The sequence below is a fragment of the Erpetoichthys calabaricus genome, chromosome 11 (genome assembly GCF_900747795.2).
Source record: "Erpetoichthys calabaricus chromosome 11, fErpCal1.3, whole genome shotgun sequence".
NCBI lineage: Eukaryota > Metazoa > Chordata > Cladistia > Polypteriformes > Polypteridae > Erpetoichthys > Erpetoichthys calabaricus.
Window position 1 is genome coordinate 62,422,422 of NC_041404.2, and position 14,308 is coordinate 62,436,729.

A 14,308-nucleotide genomic window follows, 5' to 3' on the forward strand; every position below is an offset into this window, starting at 1 on the left:
TCTATCTATCTATCTATCTATCTATCTATCTATCTATCTATCTATCTATCTATCTATCTATCTATCATATAGTGCCTTTCACATCTATCTATCTATCTATCTATCTATCTATCTATCTATCTATCTATCTATCTATCTATCTATCTATCATATAGTGCTTTTCACATCTATCTATCTATCTATCTATCTATCTATCTATCTATCTATCTATCTATCTATCTATCTATCTATCATATATTGCTTTTCACATCTATCTATCTATCTATCTATCTATCTATCTATCTATCTATCTATCTATCTATCTATCTATCTATCTATCTATCATATAGTGCCTTTCACATCTATCTATCTATCTATCTATCTATCTATCTATCTATCTATCTATCTATCTATCATATAGTGCCTTTCACATCTATCTATCTATCTATCTATCTATCTATCTATCTATCTATCTATCTATCTATCTATCTATCTATCTATCATATAGTGCCTTTCACATATCTCTCTATCTTTATGCCTATTAAGTTCATTGATTCTCTACAAGCAGCACTCTTTTGGCATCCAAGCGCCATCTACTGGTGGTTATGAACATTACATCACGTTACTACACAAACATAACTCGATTGCCTGTCGAGCTCAGTGCCAGGGCTGATTCAACAGGGGGGCACTAGAGTTTCACTGGGGGGGCCGATTTGTGGTTACAAAGCCCTCGTTATACTTGAGAGCACAAAAGCAAATGATTACAGGAAGCAGAACTTCATCAGCGCTTCTTCCTGACATGGCCCTGTCACAAGCCAAAGGCAGGCTGTCCTGATCAGAGACGTGTCAGGTGGCACCGGCGGAGTTTTTAATTTTCTTTTGCTTGTTTTTTTCTTCCTTTGTAATTTTAATTCTCTCTTAAACGAGTTCCTAGCCAGCCCCACCAGCACCAAACAGTTTCCTGCTCTCCATTTCCAGTTGCTTTCTCTGGTCAGATTTTTGTCACATCTCCTGTGACTCAGAAGAGATTTTCTTGTGTCAGGGCCTGTCGTCAGTTTCATGACATTCATTCAAGAGTTCAGGTTTCTTTATGTCACATACACAGTTCTACAAGTACAATACCGGGGGGCAAAGGCGAGTTTGCAGAAGGACCAGGCCACTGATGGACCCTCTTGAACTCACCGAGGGACAGTCGGGGGGCCTTTTGTGTGACACCATCGTTAATAAGGTGTTATAAGCCACTGCAAATGGAGCAGACCCACCAGAGAGAGTGGTCTAAAACACAGAGACCCCTCGTCGACTAGTGGGGGTTGGCACCAGAGTTTTTAGATACTCCTATAAATGACCAATGAGAAAGGGCACCAGGCTGCCATTCAGAGAAGGCCCAGCCAATCCCAAAGACAAACATTGATTGATTGATTGATTGATTGATTGGTGGTTACCTTTTCAGCTACTGACTTCTCAGCTCCATTTGTGTCTGTCTGGTGGTCCACGTGGCCAATGCCAGTGCAGTATATGAGGACCCGGGTGGTGTCTGTTTCCCATGCCCAGCTCTGCACTGCCATGTTTTGTGTGCCCTGAGGTGACACAGTCATCAGAGTCTTCTGGAGCCACAAGAAGCTTCTTCACAGTCTGAACCGGAGAGCTCTGCCCCTGAGTGCTGCGGCTACGGCCCCCTACTGTTTGGTTTGGTTTGAGCTGGACATCTCCAGCCGAGGTCGGGTCATATTTTAAGGATGGGACGGCCCACCCTACACAGGGCCACAGGTAGAACATGAGGAGAGCTGAGATGTGCCCATGTCTTCATCTCCACTCCACTGGGTACACTGACTCCATTCCAACAGACATCAGAACTTCCCTTGGGGGCTGCCAGCCCACCACAGGCCAACTCCACGGTCGCTGACAAAAAGCCAATCAGTCAGGCTGAGAGGAAACCAACATGGAGGTGCAGAGAGCATGCAGAGGGCACCCACCCTGACAAGTGAGCGGACCTGAACACGTCCAGCAGGGGTCGCCAGCCACCATCACCTAAAGCAGAAGGTACCCTCCGTCCATTAGAGGGTCTCTGAGACAGGAACCAGCCCTGGGAGCCAGGCCACACCCACAATCACTGACATGGGGCCAATCATCAAGTGTGTGTGTGTCTGGTGGGCTGGGGTTGAGAGGCTGAGAGGCGGCGGTCAAACTCGTTCCTTTGTTTTTAAGAAGTTTCCAGAAGTGCGCTTTGCTTTGCCTTGAAGTGAGAAGGACCCACACGACTGCGGGGAGAGTCAGAGAGTGGGCTGGGATTTGAACCCGGGGGTCCGGAGCTGAGAGGTGGCACTGGTGGTTGAGGCGGCTTCATCATTTCTAGAAACTTTCTGCTCTGCTAACTGCAAACCTCCACATCAAACCCCCCCAACCCCACCCGTCGTTAGCTGCAGTTTTCTTCTCTGGTTGGTTTAGAAGTTGACGTTGACCACCGCAGAGCAGGAAATTGCTGACAGCGAGGGGTGGAAGCCGCAGATTGAATTTGCATGCCAAGGCATTTCAGCATCAGGGGTAGACATTGCCAGCTGTGAGAATGTGGCGGGTGGTCATGCCAGCCTGCTGCCTCCTGTTGTTCCTCAGGTCAGGTAAGTTGAGCTTCATGGAGGGTGGGCTGTGGTGTGAATGAAGATGAGTGGCAGCATTTAGAGAGTGTCACCCATCAGCTGGAGGGGCACCACAGGTGAGGGCACTACTGGACATCAGGGTCCTAAAATGAACAAACTGAAGGGTCATCAGTGTCAGCAGCTGTGCTTCATGACAGACACGGGCACTTACAGGACATCAGCTCCAGTGTCACTGGGCACTGCCAGCTTACAGGTCACCGGCCCAAGTGACTCCTGTCTGTCACTTCTGTGCCCTGTCCCCACAATTCTCACTTGACCTTTAGCTCATGTAGCAGAGACGCCACTCTCAGTCCTAACGTCTTCTTGTGTCTCCTTTACTTTCAGGTGAAGGCCTTCTAGTGTCAGAGGTGTCGGTCACTGCCACAGTTGGGCACAACGTCACTCTGCCCTGCTGGTACTCTGTCCCCTTAAATAGAGTTCGTCCTTTTTGCTGGAAGCGCGGTGACTGCCCACCCACCATTACATTCACATTATGGTGTGGCAGCGATGAGGTTTACAGTGAAGGTGACAAAGTGACCCGAGTGTCAGACAAGTACCAGCTAACTAGTGACGTCCAACGAGGTAACCTGTCACTGACTGTGGTCAACGTCAGCATAGAGGACAGCGGGCCGTACTGCTGCCGCGTCGATATCCAAGGAGTGTTCAATGACCAGATGAGTTCTGTCCTCCTCACGGTGACTGCAGGTTTGATTTTTCATTTCCTCTCCGTCTCTGGCTGTCACAGACGCCATTCAGATTTGTCATTAGTGTCCACTTAGGGGGTGTCACTTTAGGGGGGTCTCACTCTCATAAAACGTGTGCTTGTTAATAATCCTGTTATAAATGACTTGTGTGAATTTACTTAATAAAGACTGGCTGGTAGATGGGGGGAGTGCTGCCATGTCACCTGCCACTGTGAGTTCAAATGCCCACCAGGTCCCTTCTGGGTGGACTTTGTGTGTCCTTATAGAAAATTGTATTCTTAAATTTGGTAATTTACATGTAGTAGAAAAGTATTATAAGCACATGAGAAGTAAGCATTGTTTAATACTAAGCATTAAGATGAGCGTTAGGATTAAGAAGATGTGTGCCCACAAATATATTTTTATTATTTTGTATGAACCTGAAGCCCCCAATAGTTGATAAGCCAGAGGTCAGACGTGCTAAAGAGCCGAGAGGATGGACCCCTCACTTAGAGAACACTTTGGTTATAAATCATCGTAGTGAGCGCTGAGATAGCAGGGGGAGAGAATCGCCCCCCTCGTCAAACAGATAAGATGGGCACAGCGGGGTCTGACACCCCCTCAGCTGAGAATTGATTAGAGGCAGGACTGGAGCAGTGGAATGCTGGGAGTCAGATGAGGAAGAATGAGGGCTGAGTTGTAATAAAAGTCAAAGGTGCCCATTGCTGGTCGCCCGATGCTCCCTCTGAGTTGAGTCTGCCTGTGCCACACAGTAAATCTTAATTCTTCTTCCTGTTCCGAGTCTCCCAGTGCCCTCACTGGGGCTGAGGGGGGCTGTGCCAGTCTGCTTCAACATTCTCCCTTGAGCTGGTTGACTTCACTCAGAGTTGCTGTGTTTAGTGAAAAGCTGCTTTTAAATTTGCCAGCGGCGGGCACACGCATGTGGGGTGTGAGGGTCCGTGTTCTCAGGACCCCCTTCTTAACTGGTTAACCTTGATGATGGTTCACTACTCCTATCCCTGTCTGGTCACAGTGTGGAGTCTGCATGTTCTCTTTATGTCGTTGTGGGGTCTTCTCCAGTTATGCTGCTTTTCCAGTTTCGGGTGTGCATAAGTGTGCCCGGTGAGTGACTGGCATCCTAATGCTGCTGGCACACTCCTGAACCTCCACGACGTGAAGCCTGCAGATGGATGTCTACAGGAAGCAGCTCTGGTCAGCTGACAGCCATTTCAGCCCTGAGGGTCATGGGGTGGATTTGAACCCAAGACCACCCACTGCAGTGGACTGAACACGTTGGCGTAATGGGAGTCTGGTTTGTCCCCCTTCCTTTTTCTTTTGTGTATTATTCTTTCAGTCTTGGGCTGCCCAGTGAAAACCATCAAGTCAGTGACGTCAGCTGTTATGGGACTGACCTTAAAAATAAAGTGACACGGCAGTCTGCCACCACGCAAAGCCCCCCTTTAGGTTTCACCCTTAGTCCAGTCTAACCGTGAGTGGCCACTCTGCGCCGCTTCTCCATCTATCATCCTGCACAGGTGGTCACCACAGACGGTTTGGGGCACAAATGGGAACCAAGTGTCCAGTGCTGGACTGGCCGACCCTCCATGCCTGGCTCCTGCCTAAGGAATGAGGTGAGTGGGACAGGCTGAGACCCCCATAATACAATAATGAGATGTTGGATGGTTGGACCTGCTTAGCAGTATGCTGCCCACGTCAGAACTGGTATGGAGTTTGCCAGGTCTCCCGATCCCCGTGGGGTTTTGTTTTGTCCTCGTACTCCAGAGACATGTGACACAGAGTGATGATGGGTGACCTTAGACTGTCCGTGTGCGAATGAGCGAGAGCACGATAGCCTCCTGACCCCTCGGCCTTATGAATGAGACCCTCTAATGCAATAAGAAGAAGAGATAAACTGGTGAGAAGTGCTTAGTGACTCACAGAGACACGGGTTCAAATCCAAGTCAGGTCAATGTCCGCGTGGCACTTGCATGTCCTCCCTGTGTCCACGTGGATCTTTCTTCACACTCTCTGGTTTTTATTCCCTATCCCAAACTTGTACAGATTATGTACATTAGCCAGAGTGTCCCCTCATGAAATGGACTCCCCACCAGGACGGACCCCTGTAAAGTGCCCAGTGGCTGTTGTGCCAAAAAGCACCTAAAGGGTCAAAGCAGGTCTCATTTCTAATAAGCAGGTGGCTGTAGATGACGCATGCACACTGGTATGTGGCTCGGTGACATGTAATGGTGGTCCCAAAGACCTGACCCTCACACTCTTACCATTATCTATCAAACAGCCATACTTTGTTAGAAAGACATTCATCTTGACATCTTCTAACAGAAACCATCCGGCCATCTCAGTGCTGGTGTGCTTTATGTGGCAGACGTCACAGAGCTGCATCTGGGGGCCAAAGTAAAGGAGAATTGCATGACTGCCCTCCGTCCTGGTGGTGGCGCCACTCATTCATTCTGTGGGTCGCGTTGGGGGCTTGCTGACCTTTCTTCTCCTTGTCCTGCACTTTCAGAAACTTCAAAAGAGTCAACTGTGACACCCAGAGAAGACACCACCTCTGAGACCCCGACTGAGACTTCCACAGGTATGAAGGGGAGACCTGGAGACGCGCCCTGTGGGTCCAGCAGACATGGGGGTCCCAGAATGGCCGCAGCTCGGCTCCTCCAGGAGACAGTGACACTCGTCTCCACTTTGCTGCTCACTTTCTTCTTTTTTCTTTTCTCTTCTTCTTTTAAGCCACCAGCCCACCTTCTAGTCCAATGGAAAATCAGACCGAGACCACTTCACAAGCAGGAGGTCTCCCGACTTCGGTAAGCTGGACTTCTTCTCCCCCTTCTTTCTAGTGCCAGACGTGAGGTGAGATGACAGCTGCCAGTTAGACGTCACAGCAGGCTGCCATTCCAGCGGTCACAATGGAGTCCAAGATTTGAGGGCGGGCGGCGAGTTGCACCTTCCTGAGGTCATTTAGGGAGACTCTCTGCTGCCACCTAGTGCTCCTTAGTATTTGACAACTTTAAGTCCAAAACTTCAAATCTGGCAGGTACCCTCAAATCTGCCCAGTCCTAATGTCCAGGTTGTAGTCCTCGTTGAGGGATGTGGGCTGTGATTGCAATCAAACATTTCAGAGCAGTTAGCCAGTTTTAGGGGTGGCATAGGGACACAGTGGGTGACACTGCCACCTCATTGATCCAGTGTCTTGCCCTCACTTCACACACCAGGACATTGTCCATGTGAGGTTTACATGTTCTCCCAGTGTCCAAGTGGGTTTTCCTCCAGGTAGTCACAATGCTCTCCATTGTCCTCAGAGTCACATTAATTAGACAGCATGGTGAATCTAAACTGAACCTGAGTGGGTGGACCCCACACTGGTCTGATGTCCCCTCCAGGGCCGTTTCCTGCCATGTAACTAGTAATGCTGGCATAGGCTCCGGCCCTCTGTTGCCCTGGACAGGATTTGTGAGATTGTGGACGCTATGTCGGTGGGCTTTGAAACATCACGCCTGCTGCCCCCTGCTGTCCAAGTTAAGAGAGGCCAGGATTTAGAGGGGTGAAGCAGCACAGTACGTCTGGCCTGTCCTATCGACTGAGGGGTTTGAGTTCTTTGAGTGGTCAGACCGGAGCTCAAACACTGGTCCTATCAGTCCATGTGAAGTTGGCATGTTCTCCTTTTGTCCCCAGCCAACCCCCCAAGTTCTCACAATCCATAGCCGTCCACGTTTGGTGTTTTCAAGTTCTGAGATGAACGGGCATCCAGTGCAGGGTGGAATCTTCCAGATGTTGCTAATTTTTAACCTCAGCTCCTGCGATCCTATAAAAGAGAAACTGGGATTAGAAAATGTCTCTCTATTTTCTAACCCACCTATCAAGTTCAGAGTTACGAGGAGATGAATCCTATCCTAGCAACACTGAGTGCCAATTGGGAGACCCCCCCTTCCTGTCCATCCCAGGACGTTCAGGTCCAGATGGGGTCAATTCAGAATCCAGGATTTACCTGACCAAAATCCAAACTACCTTAAGAGAAAGGCACCCGGACACAAAGAGAACATGCAGACTCCACTCTTCATGAGGGGCTCTGGGGTTATGAGGCAGAAGATGAAACAATAGGAAAAACAAAAGGAACTTGTGGGCCGAAGTTCAGAACCTGGCCTGGTGGTCACTTACAGTATGTGGTCTTTGCTTCTGCTCTCCATCTTTTTCTCAGCTCACCCCAGCTGGCTGATTGGCCACTCCAGACAGGCCTGTGGCGAGTGACTAAGTGCACCATGTGTTGGAATCCCATCCATGGTGGCTTCCCACCACACACATGTTGGAGGTGGATTAGACCTGGTAATCCTACCCTTGGAAAGAGCATTTCATGAAGCGGATGGACAGATGCCATGTTAAAGCTGGCAGAGATGGGTAACCAAATACATTTCTTGCCCACATTGCTCAGCATAAGCAGGTCAGCCTATCAGAATTTCTTTTTTGCCAGTCCTGTTTTTTGCCCCCTTACAGCACATGCCATCTGGAGGTCTTGATGGCTTCCCCTAGGCCCCTCCCCCACCACAATGCATGGTCAGGGCAGGAGATGCCAGCCAAAGTGCCCTCCTTTGTGGACCCTCCGTTGCGTGCAACCCATGTTGTTGGTGATGGTGCCCCCCCCATCATCCCATGACGTACGTGACGTGACTGATGGGGATTTCTCTCTAATTTCCTTCAGGCCAGAAAGTCTGTCACTGCCCCTGTCATGATGGTCACCTGTTTGGTCCTCCTGCTGATTGGGCTCGTCTCGGTCCTCATTTACAAACGTAAGTAGCTCACGGTTGGGGGTCCGCGGGTGAGAGGTGGTCGTGGGGCAGAGGGGAGCCGTATCATTTTTATATCCATACTGAGCCTTCGGTGAACTTCAGTAGCTGTCGCTCCATCTGTCCACTACAATCTCACAATGCCACGTTGTTCAGCGATGGTGTGACCTCGCAGCGGAGCATCCATCTTCAATTAGACTAACGATGGGACGCGTTGCTGTGCGCGTCCTAATTACCCATAAGCCATTGTGAATGCGCTGCATTACGTCACCTCGTTATCTTGTGGTTACCGAGTAAAGTTCAGATTGCCTTCACTTTATGGGTTACCCTCGTATTACAGCATTGACAAGGGGCATCACCCTGGGCATGAGTCACCAACAGAATGAGCTGGCATTCCATCAAACAAAAGAGCAGCTTCAGCGCCAGCTGCAGGGGACCCGTGAAAAACAACAAGCCGGTAAAGTCAGCAGATTCTAACTAATGGGGCAACAGCAGGAGGTCCCTCCAAGGACGATGAGCCACCTCAAAGAGTGACATAAAGAGTGACAATCCAGTACTTAATGAATCGTTTAATTGTGTGTAGCACCCTTCACCAAGCGCAGACCTCAACAACGGACAAAACACAATGACAGACTTTCAGAGTGACCAACTCCATCATGCAGGCACATCGAGATGACAGGAAACACGAGGGTCCCGACCGCGCCCGTCCATTAGTATTATTGTCAAGTTGTGTCCACTTGGCAACAGAAGAGAGGAAAACAAAAACTGCAGTCAGCAGCATTTGGGAGAAAACAAACCTCAGGAGTTAGCCTCGCGGTCACAGCGATGAAGACCTCGGACAACGGGCCACGGACCCCACACTCATTCTAGATAACCGAATCCCTCTGTCCTTGGACTCCAAGGCTCTCAGTATCTCTGTTGTCTTTCTCAGGGGCAGGAGAACAGCTGGGCAGAGGCATCACGGGGGACACCAAGAGGAGGACAGGACAGAGGGCGGTCAGTCGTAGCCCACACAGCGGGCATTAATGACATGCTGTGCCTCACTGGTTGGCGTGTTGGACTCCATTGTTCTTGACCGTTGGCCTCAGTGACTCATTGACTGTTATTGTTATTCAAAGGCAGGAAGGAGGGGGAGGAGAGAAAGTGAACAGAAATGTAATTGATGTTCTTTTCCACCAATCAGAGGAGAGGGAGCTGTTAGGCAGCCAATCAGAAAGGGAAAAAGAAGGAAGACGGTGTGGAGGCAAAGAGAGCGAGCGGCGATGTGTGGAGGGTCGACATGATGGTGGGGGGGCTGCTTAAGGACTGACTGACTGTTAATAAGGTGTTCATGAATAAACATGAGAGATTCATTTAAATATGGTAATTAACTTTGGTACTTGGTTCAAGTTCCTACAATAACGTCATTAAAAATGAAAGGTGCGAGTGTTTGACACACGAGGAGCTCAGGTCACTATGGCTTTTGGGCTCTTTTAGGGTGCTGCTCCTTGCCCTTTGAAGGACCACTCACTGTTGGCACGCTGGCTTTTGTGTCAGGTGTGCCAGTTTTTATGGCTCCCCTCTAGGTGGCGCTGAAGCTGCTCATTTACCTGACGGAATGGCAGCTCATACTGTTGGTGGCTCGTCCTCAGGCTGTGACAGATTGTCTGCACTGTCACCTTCTACTCTATGTAATCTTTAGTATTCTACATATATATAGTGCCAGTGGGGGACATCCTGTCAGTGACTGTGACCCACTCAGCCGTTACCCAGTCACTGTGCCCAATACAAGGGTCCATGCCTCAAATCACAGACTACGGCGGGCAAGGAGGACAAACTTTGAACCCCAAGAACTGACCAGCGATCCACTTGAAGCTCCGTCCTGCCAAGTTCAGTTCTTCATGCAGTGACCCACAAGGTGGCACTGAGTGGCAGTCCTTACTCTGTCCTCTCACAAATTACGTTTAGGGCTCCCCAGCTGTCTCTTTAGTGATGGGTGATGCCAGTGGATAATCAGCATCTCTCTTTTGTTCTCAGGTAAAGCCCACCAGGACCGGGGGACCCCCTTAGCCCAGTAAGTATTGTCCTCCTAAGAGTCGTTCCTCATGGCTTCCTATTTATTGTGAGTTGACTTGTCAGCTTTGAAGCAGATTCACCCCAGTTGACCACCACTGGGCTTCTGCCTTGTTAATGTGTGTCATCTTCATCTTCTTCATCTTCATCTTCTTCTTGTGTGTCTGACAGGCAGCCCAGCACTCTTCAGGACAGAGTCAGCGTGGAGCAGAACGTTTATTCCTTAGAAGAGCCAAATGACTATGAGGTGTGTCCATGATGGAGGTGACCGGTGAGAGGTGGGCAGCCACAATGGCATTGACGGGCCGCCAGTGCCTGCACTTGATGTTTTTCTCACTAAAGTGGACATGAAGAGACCCGACTGACCTGATGTGTGTTTGTCCTCCATTTTCTGTCACGGGCAGCCATCTTGTTGGGCTTCACATCAGGCCTGTCCTTAGCTGTGGCTCTTTTGTGACTGTCACAGGTTCAGCCGTCAAGTCCCCTGTAAGTAAGTTAAATGGTGAAGTCCCCTCAGGCCGAGTCTCCAAGTATGTGCCATGAGGGGGCCATCAATTGAAATCATCTGATAAGCCAGCAGCCCGAATCCTGGGACTTCTGTGAGGTGCGCACAGAAAAAAGAGGAGAAGTAAAGTGGCACAAAGCAGGGGGTCCGTCCCTGAGCTGTGGGCAATGCGGAAAAGAATCTCCAAGTGGGAAATAATAAGAGGCTTCTGGACTTGGGGGGGGTATGGCAACATAGGAACGACCTGGACGAGACGCCCTTCAGTCACAGACACACCACTAACTCTCTACCCACCTTAACTCAGCCTGTGAGGGTTCGAGAGGGTCACCTGAGATCATGCAGACATCACACGGACCAGAAATGAGTGGACGGTCCCTGGGGGGCTGCAAGATGGCCGCGTTGACCACTGTGACACCTGAGAAAGATGAACGTTCACAATCAAAGAAGAGCAAAGATGCATGAAGTGCAACAGAAACTACTCCGTCATAGAATGCGTGTGAGCGAGGAGGGTCAGGTTGGCACTGTGATGCCAGCTCATTGAGAAGGGCGCATGAGAACGTGATGGCAAACCGAACTGAAGTCACCTGAACATGTCCTGAGCCTCAAGGTCGAGGTGAGAGGTCAATGGAGAAAGACTGGCGTTTCACTAAGTGTGGGTGGGGGGGGCACACACCCGGGCACCTCCAAGGGCAAATGGACACCCATCACCTGATCGCCAGGCAAGTCACACAGAGAGGGACTCGGGCTCATGCAGCCACCCCGCATTTTGCACTTCAAAGTTAGTCCCCTCAAGTAATGGCGGTCTGAACAGCACCGCAACACTCTTGTCACTTGTGCAGCTCTGACATCAACTTGAGACCCCATTTCCTCATCCCCTGCACTCTTTGGCATTTCAGTTGTAAGTTAAAATTGAGATACAAAAAGCTGTAAAGTGGAAGAAAAGCAGAAGGGACTGAGGAGTGTCGGGCATGGGGGTGAGGTGACACACAAGGATGAGGGGACACACAGGGTGAGGGGACACTCTGGGATGAGGTGACACACGGGTATGAGGTGACACACGGGTATGAGGTGACACATGGGGTGCAGTGACACACGGGGATGAGGTGACACTTGTGGTGAGGTGACACTTGGGGATGAGGTGACACTTAGGGTGAGGTGACATGGGGATGAGGTGACTCACAGGGTAAGGTGACATGGGGTTCAGTGACACACAGGGATGACGTGACACTTAGGGTGAGGTGACACATGGGGATGAGATGAAACACAAGATTGGTGACACTCATGGTGAGGTGACACAAGGGGATGAGGTGAAACATGGGGTGAGGTGACACACAGGGTAAGGTGACACTTAGAGTGAGGTGACACACTGGGTGAGGTGACACGGGGTGCACTGACACATAGGGATGAGGTGACACACAAGGTGAGGTGACAAGGTCATCTCCTCTGGTGGCACTTTGGTCCGGGCAGCCTTTTTATATGAGACTTCTTTTATTGGTATTACCAAACAATAAAACACATAAGTGAGAGTTGCGTTACATTTGAACTGAAAGAGTTACTCAGGTACCCAGTGCCCACTTTGTAGAGCGCCTGCCTTTAAAAACTGCAATAAATCTTTTCATTGTAAATGTGTCAGATGTTTCATACCTGGAAGTCTTCCTGCTTCACTGCACAGTGAGGGTTTGAGCTACAGAACGGCGCAGGCGCATTTCGAACGTCCTGATTTTTTTTTTCTTTCTTTGTATATAAAATTATAAATATCTTAATGGGCACTTTGTCAAATTTGAAAATGCCAGGGTGGGCTGGCAGAAACAGCCGAGGTTCATTTCACACTCAGCCTCCTAATTGCTTCATTCTGCAAAATATTCATTTAGACCAAGCAGAGCGACAGGTAGATGTGAAAGGCGCTATATAATAGAGATGATGATTGATGCCACGGTCGCTGATCTTAGAGTTGTGCCCGTCATTGGTGTCCGTGTCTTGTGACGCCACAAGGAGCCTCTTCATGGTTTGAGCTCCGTCGCTGTCTGCTGGTGCTGCTGCTGCCCCCTGCTGTTTGTTTAATCAGAGTTTGGTCTACAGGAGATACTTGGAGCCGAGGTGCCAGTCAATCCCAGTCAATGAGAAAAAGCCAGCCAGTCATACTGGGAAGACACCAATATGGACACGCAGAGAGCATGCAAACTACAGCAGGCAGTGGGGTGACCAGGTGTGACATGGACACGTCCCAGAGGTGCCCCCATCACCTAAAGCAGTCAGTTACTAGAAGGCACCCTCCATCCATTAGAGGGTCTCAGATGTGAGACAGAAGCCAACCCTGCAGAGGACACCAGTCCAACACAAGCCACACCCACAATCAATGACACAGGGCCAATCAGGAAGTGTGTGTGTGTGTGTGTGTCTGGTGGGCTGGGGTTTGAACCCGGGTGTCTGCTACTGGGAGTGGTGGTCAAACTCATTCCTTCATTTCTAAGAAGTTTCCAGAAGTGCGCTTTGCTTTGTCTTTCTCATCTCCTCAATGCAGACCCCAATGTCAGGCTGCTGCCCCCCATTAGCTGCAGTCGTCTTTGTTTCTTGGTTTGTGAAGTTGACGTCGAGCACAGAACAGCAGCGGGGCGCACTTCAGCTTGAAATCTGTGGTCCTGCGGGCCGTGAGGATGTGGCAGATGGTCACGCCAGATAAACTTCATGGTCGGTGGGCAGTGGTGTGAATGGAGGTCCTAAGTGAGTGTGTGACTGCATTTAAAGAACGGAGACTGCAGAGGCACAAAACACGAGGGGCACACGTGCAGTGCACTGGCACACTGCTGGGCAGTAGCAACCTGAGGGTCAGGCTTATGGATGTTTACACAACATTCACGTCACTGTAAGTGGGCACTGCCAGTTTCATGTTCAGTGGGCACACATTACTCCTCCTTGTCACTTCTCACTTGACCCTCACATTGCAGACTTTCTGCTTGTCCAGCATGGTCCACCACTCTCGGCCCAACTGCCTCTTTTGTCCACTTTACCACCAGACACTCTTCAGAGGTGCCCCTCCATTGGTACAGCTGGGCTCAATGCCAGGCACTCTGTCTTATTTCATGAAGTTTGTCCCTTCTTCGGCATGCGCAGTGAGTGGCCATCCACTGTTACTGTCACAATGAGGAAGACTATGATGGTGGACTGCCCGGGCCTCGAGACAGCAGACCATTTGCACCTTCCATACTTCCCAGTTGTTAGCAGGTCCTTCCAGTCACACACTGGCTCAAACGTGTCACTGTGACCGTGTCACCCTTTGCCTTGCCTGTTTCAGAAGTCTTCATCTTCCTCGAGCTTTGCCCTGATGTCCATTCTGATTGACCTGACTTGTGTGGCCACCGTGTAATGGCGGACTCCTGCACTTTGACCTCAGCAGATCCTTTGATGAACTTCTGGGTTTCTTGGAGTCTTCTGTGTTTGGCTCTGGGGACTGAACCTGCTGGGGTGGTCCGGCCCTGGAGAAGGTGGCAGGTGTTTGAAATCTTCTTCTCTTGTAGATGATCTTCTTGAGAGTCAGACGGTTGATTTCCATCTTTTAAAAGTTCTTCATCGAATCCTAAGCATCTCCAACCTTCTCTGTGAAGGCCTCAGAGGGCTGTGATCTCACACACACACACACACACCTTTAAACTGGACAGCTTC

The 14,308-nt window shown here is 49.9% G+C and overlaps 1 protein-coding gene across 1 annotated transcript; it reads left to right on the plus strand.

The window, feature by feature from the left end:
* The first annotated feature begins 2,377 nt into the window (after nucleotides 1-2,377).
* LOC114660024 (T-cell immunoglobulin and mucin domain-containing protein 4-like) lies at nucleotides 2,378-9,117 on the plus strand. Its single transcript, XM_051934297.1, has 7 exons — nucleotides 2,378-2,594; nucleotides 2,958-3,317; nucleotides 5,820-5,891; nucleotides 6,044-6,117; nucleotides 8,007-8,094; nucleotides 8,432-8,548; nucleotides 9,023-9,117. Exons 1-7 carry the CDS (start codon nucleotides 2,543-2,545, stop codon nucleotides 9,115-9,117), a joined length of 858 nt encoding a protein of 285 aa, XP_051790257.1. The 5' UTR covers nucleotides 2,378-2,542.
* The last annotated feature ends 5,191 nt before the right edge of the window (nucleotides 9,118-14,308 follow it).

Bases quoted from the DNA above. Each gene is read 5' to 3' on its own strand.
- LOC114660024 (XM_051934297.1), top strand. From the start codon at position 2,543: ATGTGGCGGGTGGTCATGCCAGCCTGCTGCCTCCTGTTGTTCCTCAGG. The intron at 2,595-2,957 runs GTAAGTTGAGCT...CTTTACTTTCAG, and splicing joins CCTGTTGTTCCTCAGGTCAG to GTGAAGGCCTTCTAGTGTCA. The intron at 6,118-8,006 runs GTAAGCTGGACT...AATTTCCTTCAG, and splicing joins CAGGAGGTCTCCCGACTTCG to GCCAGAAAGTCTGTCACTGC.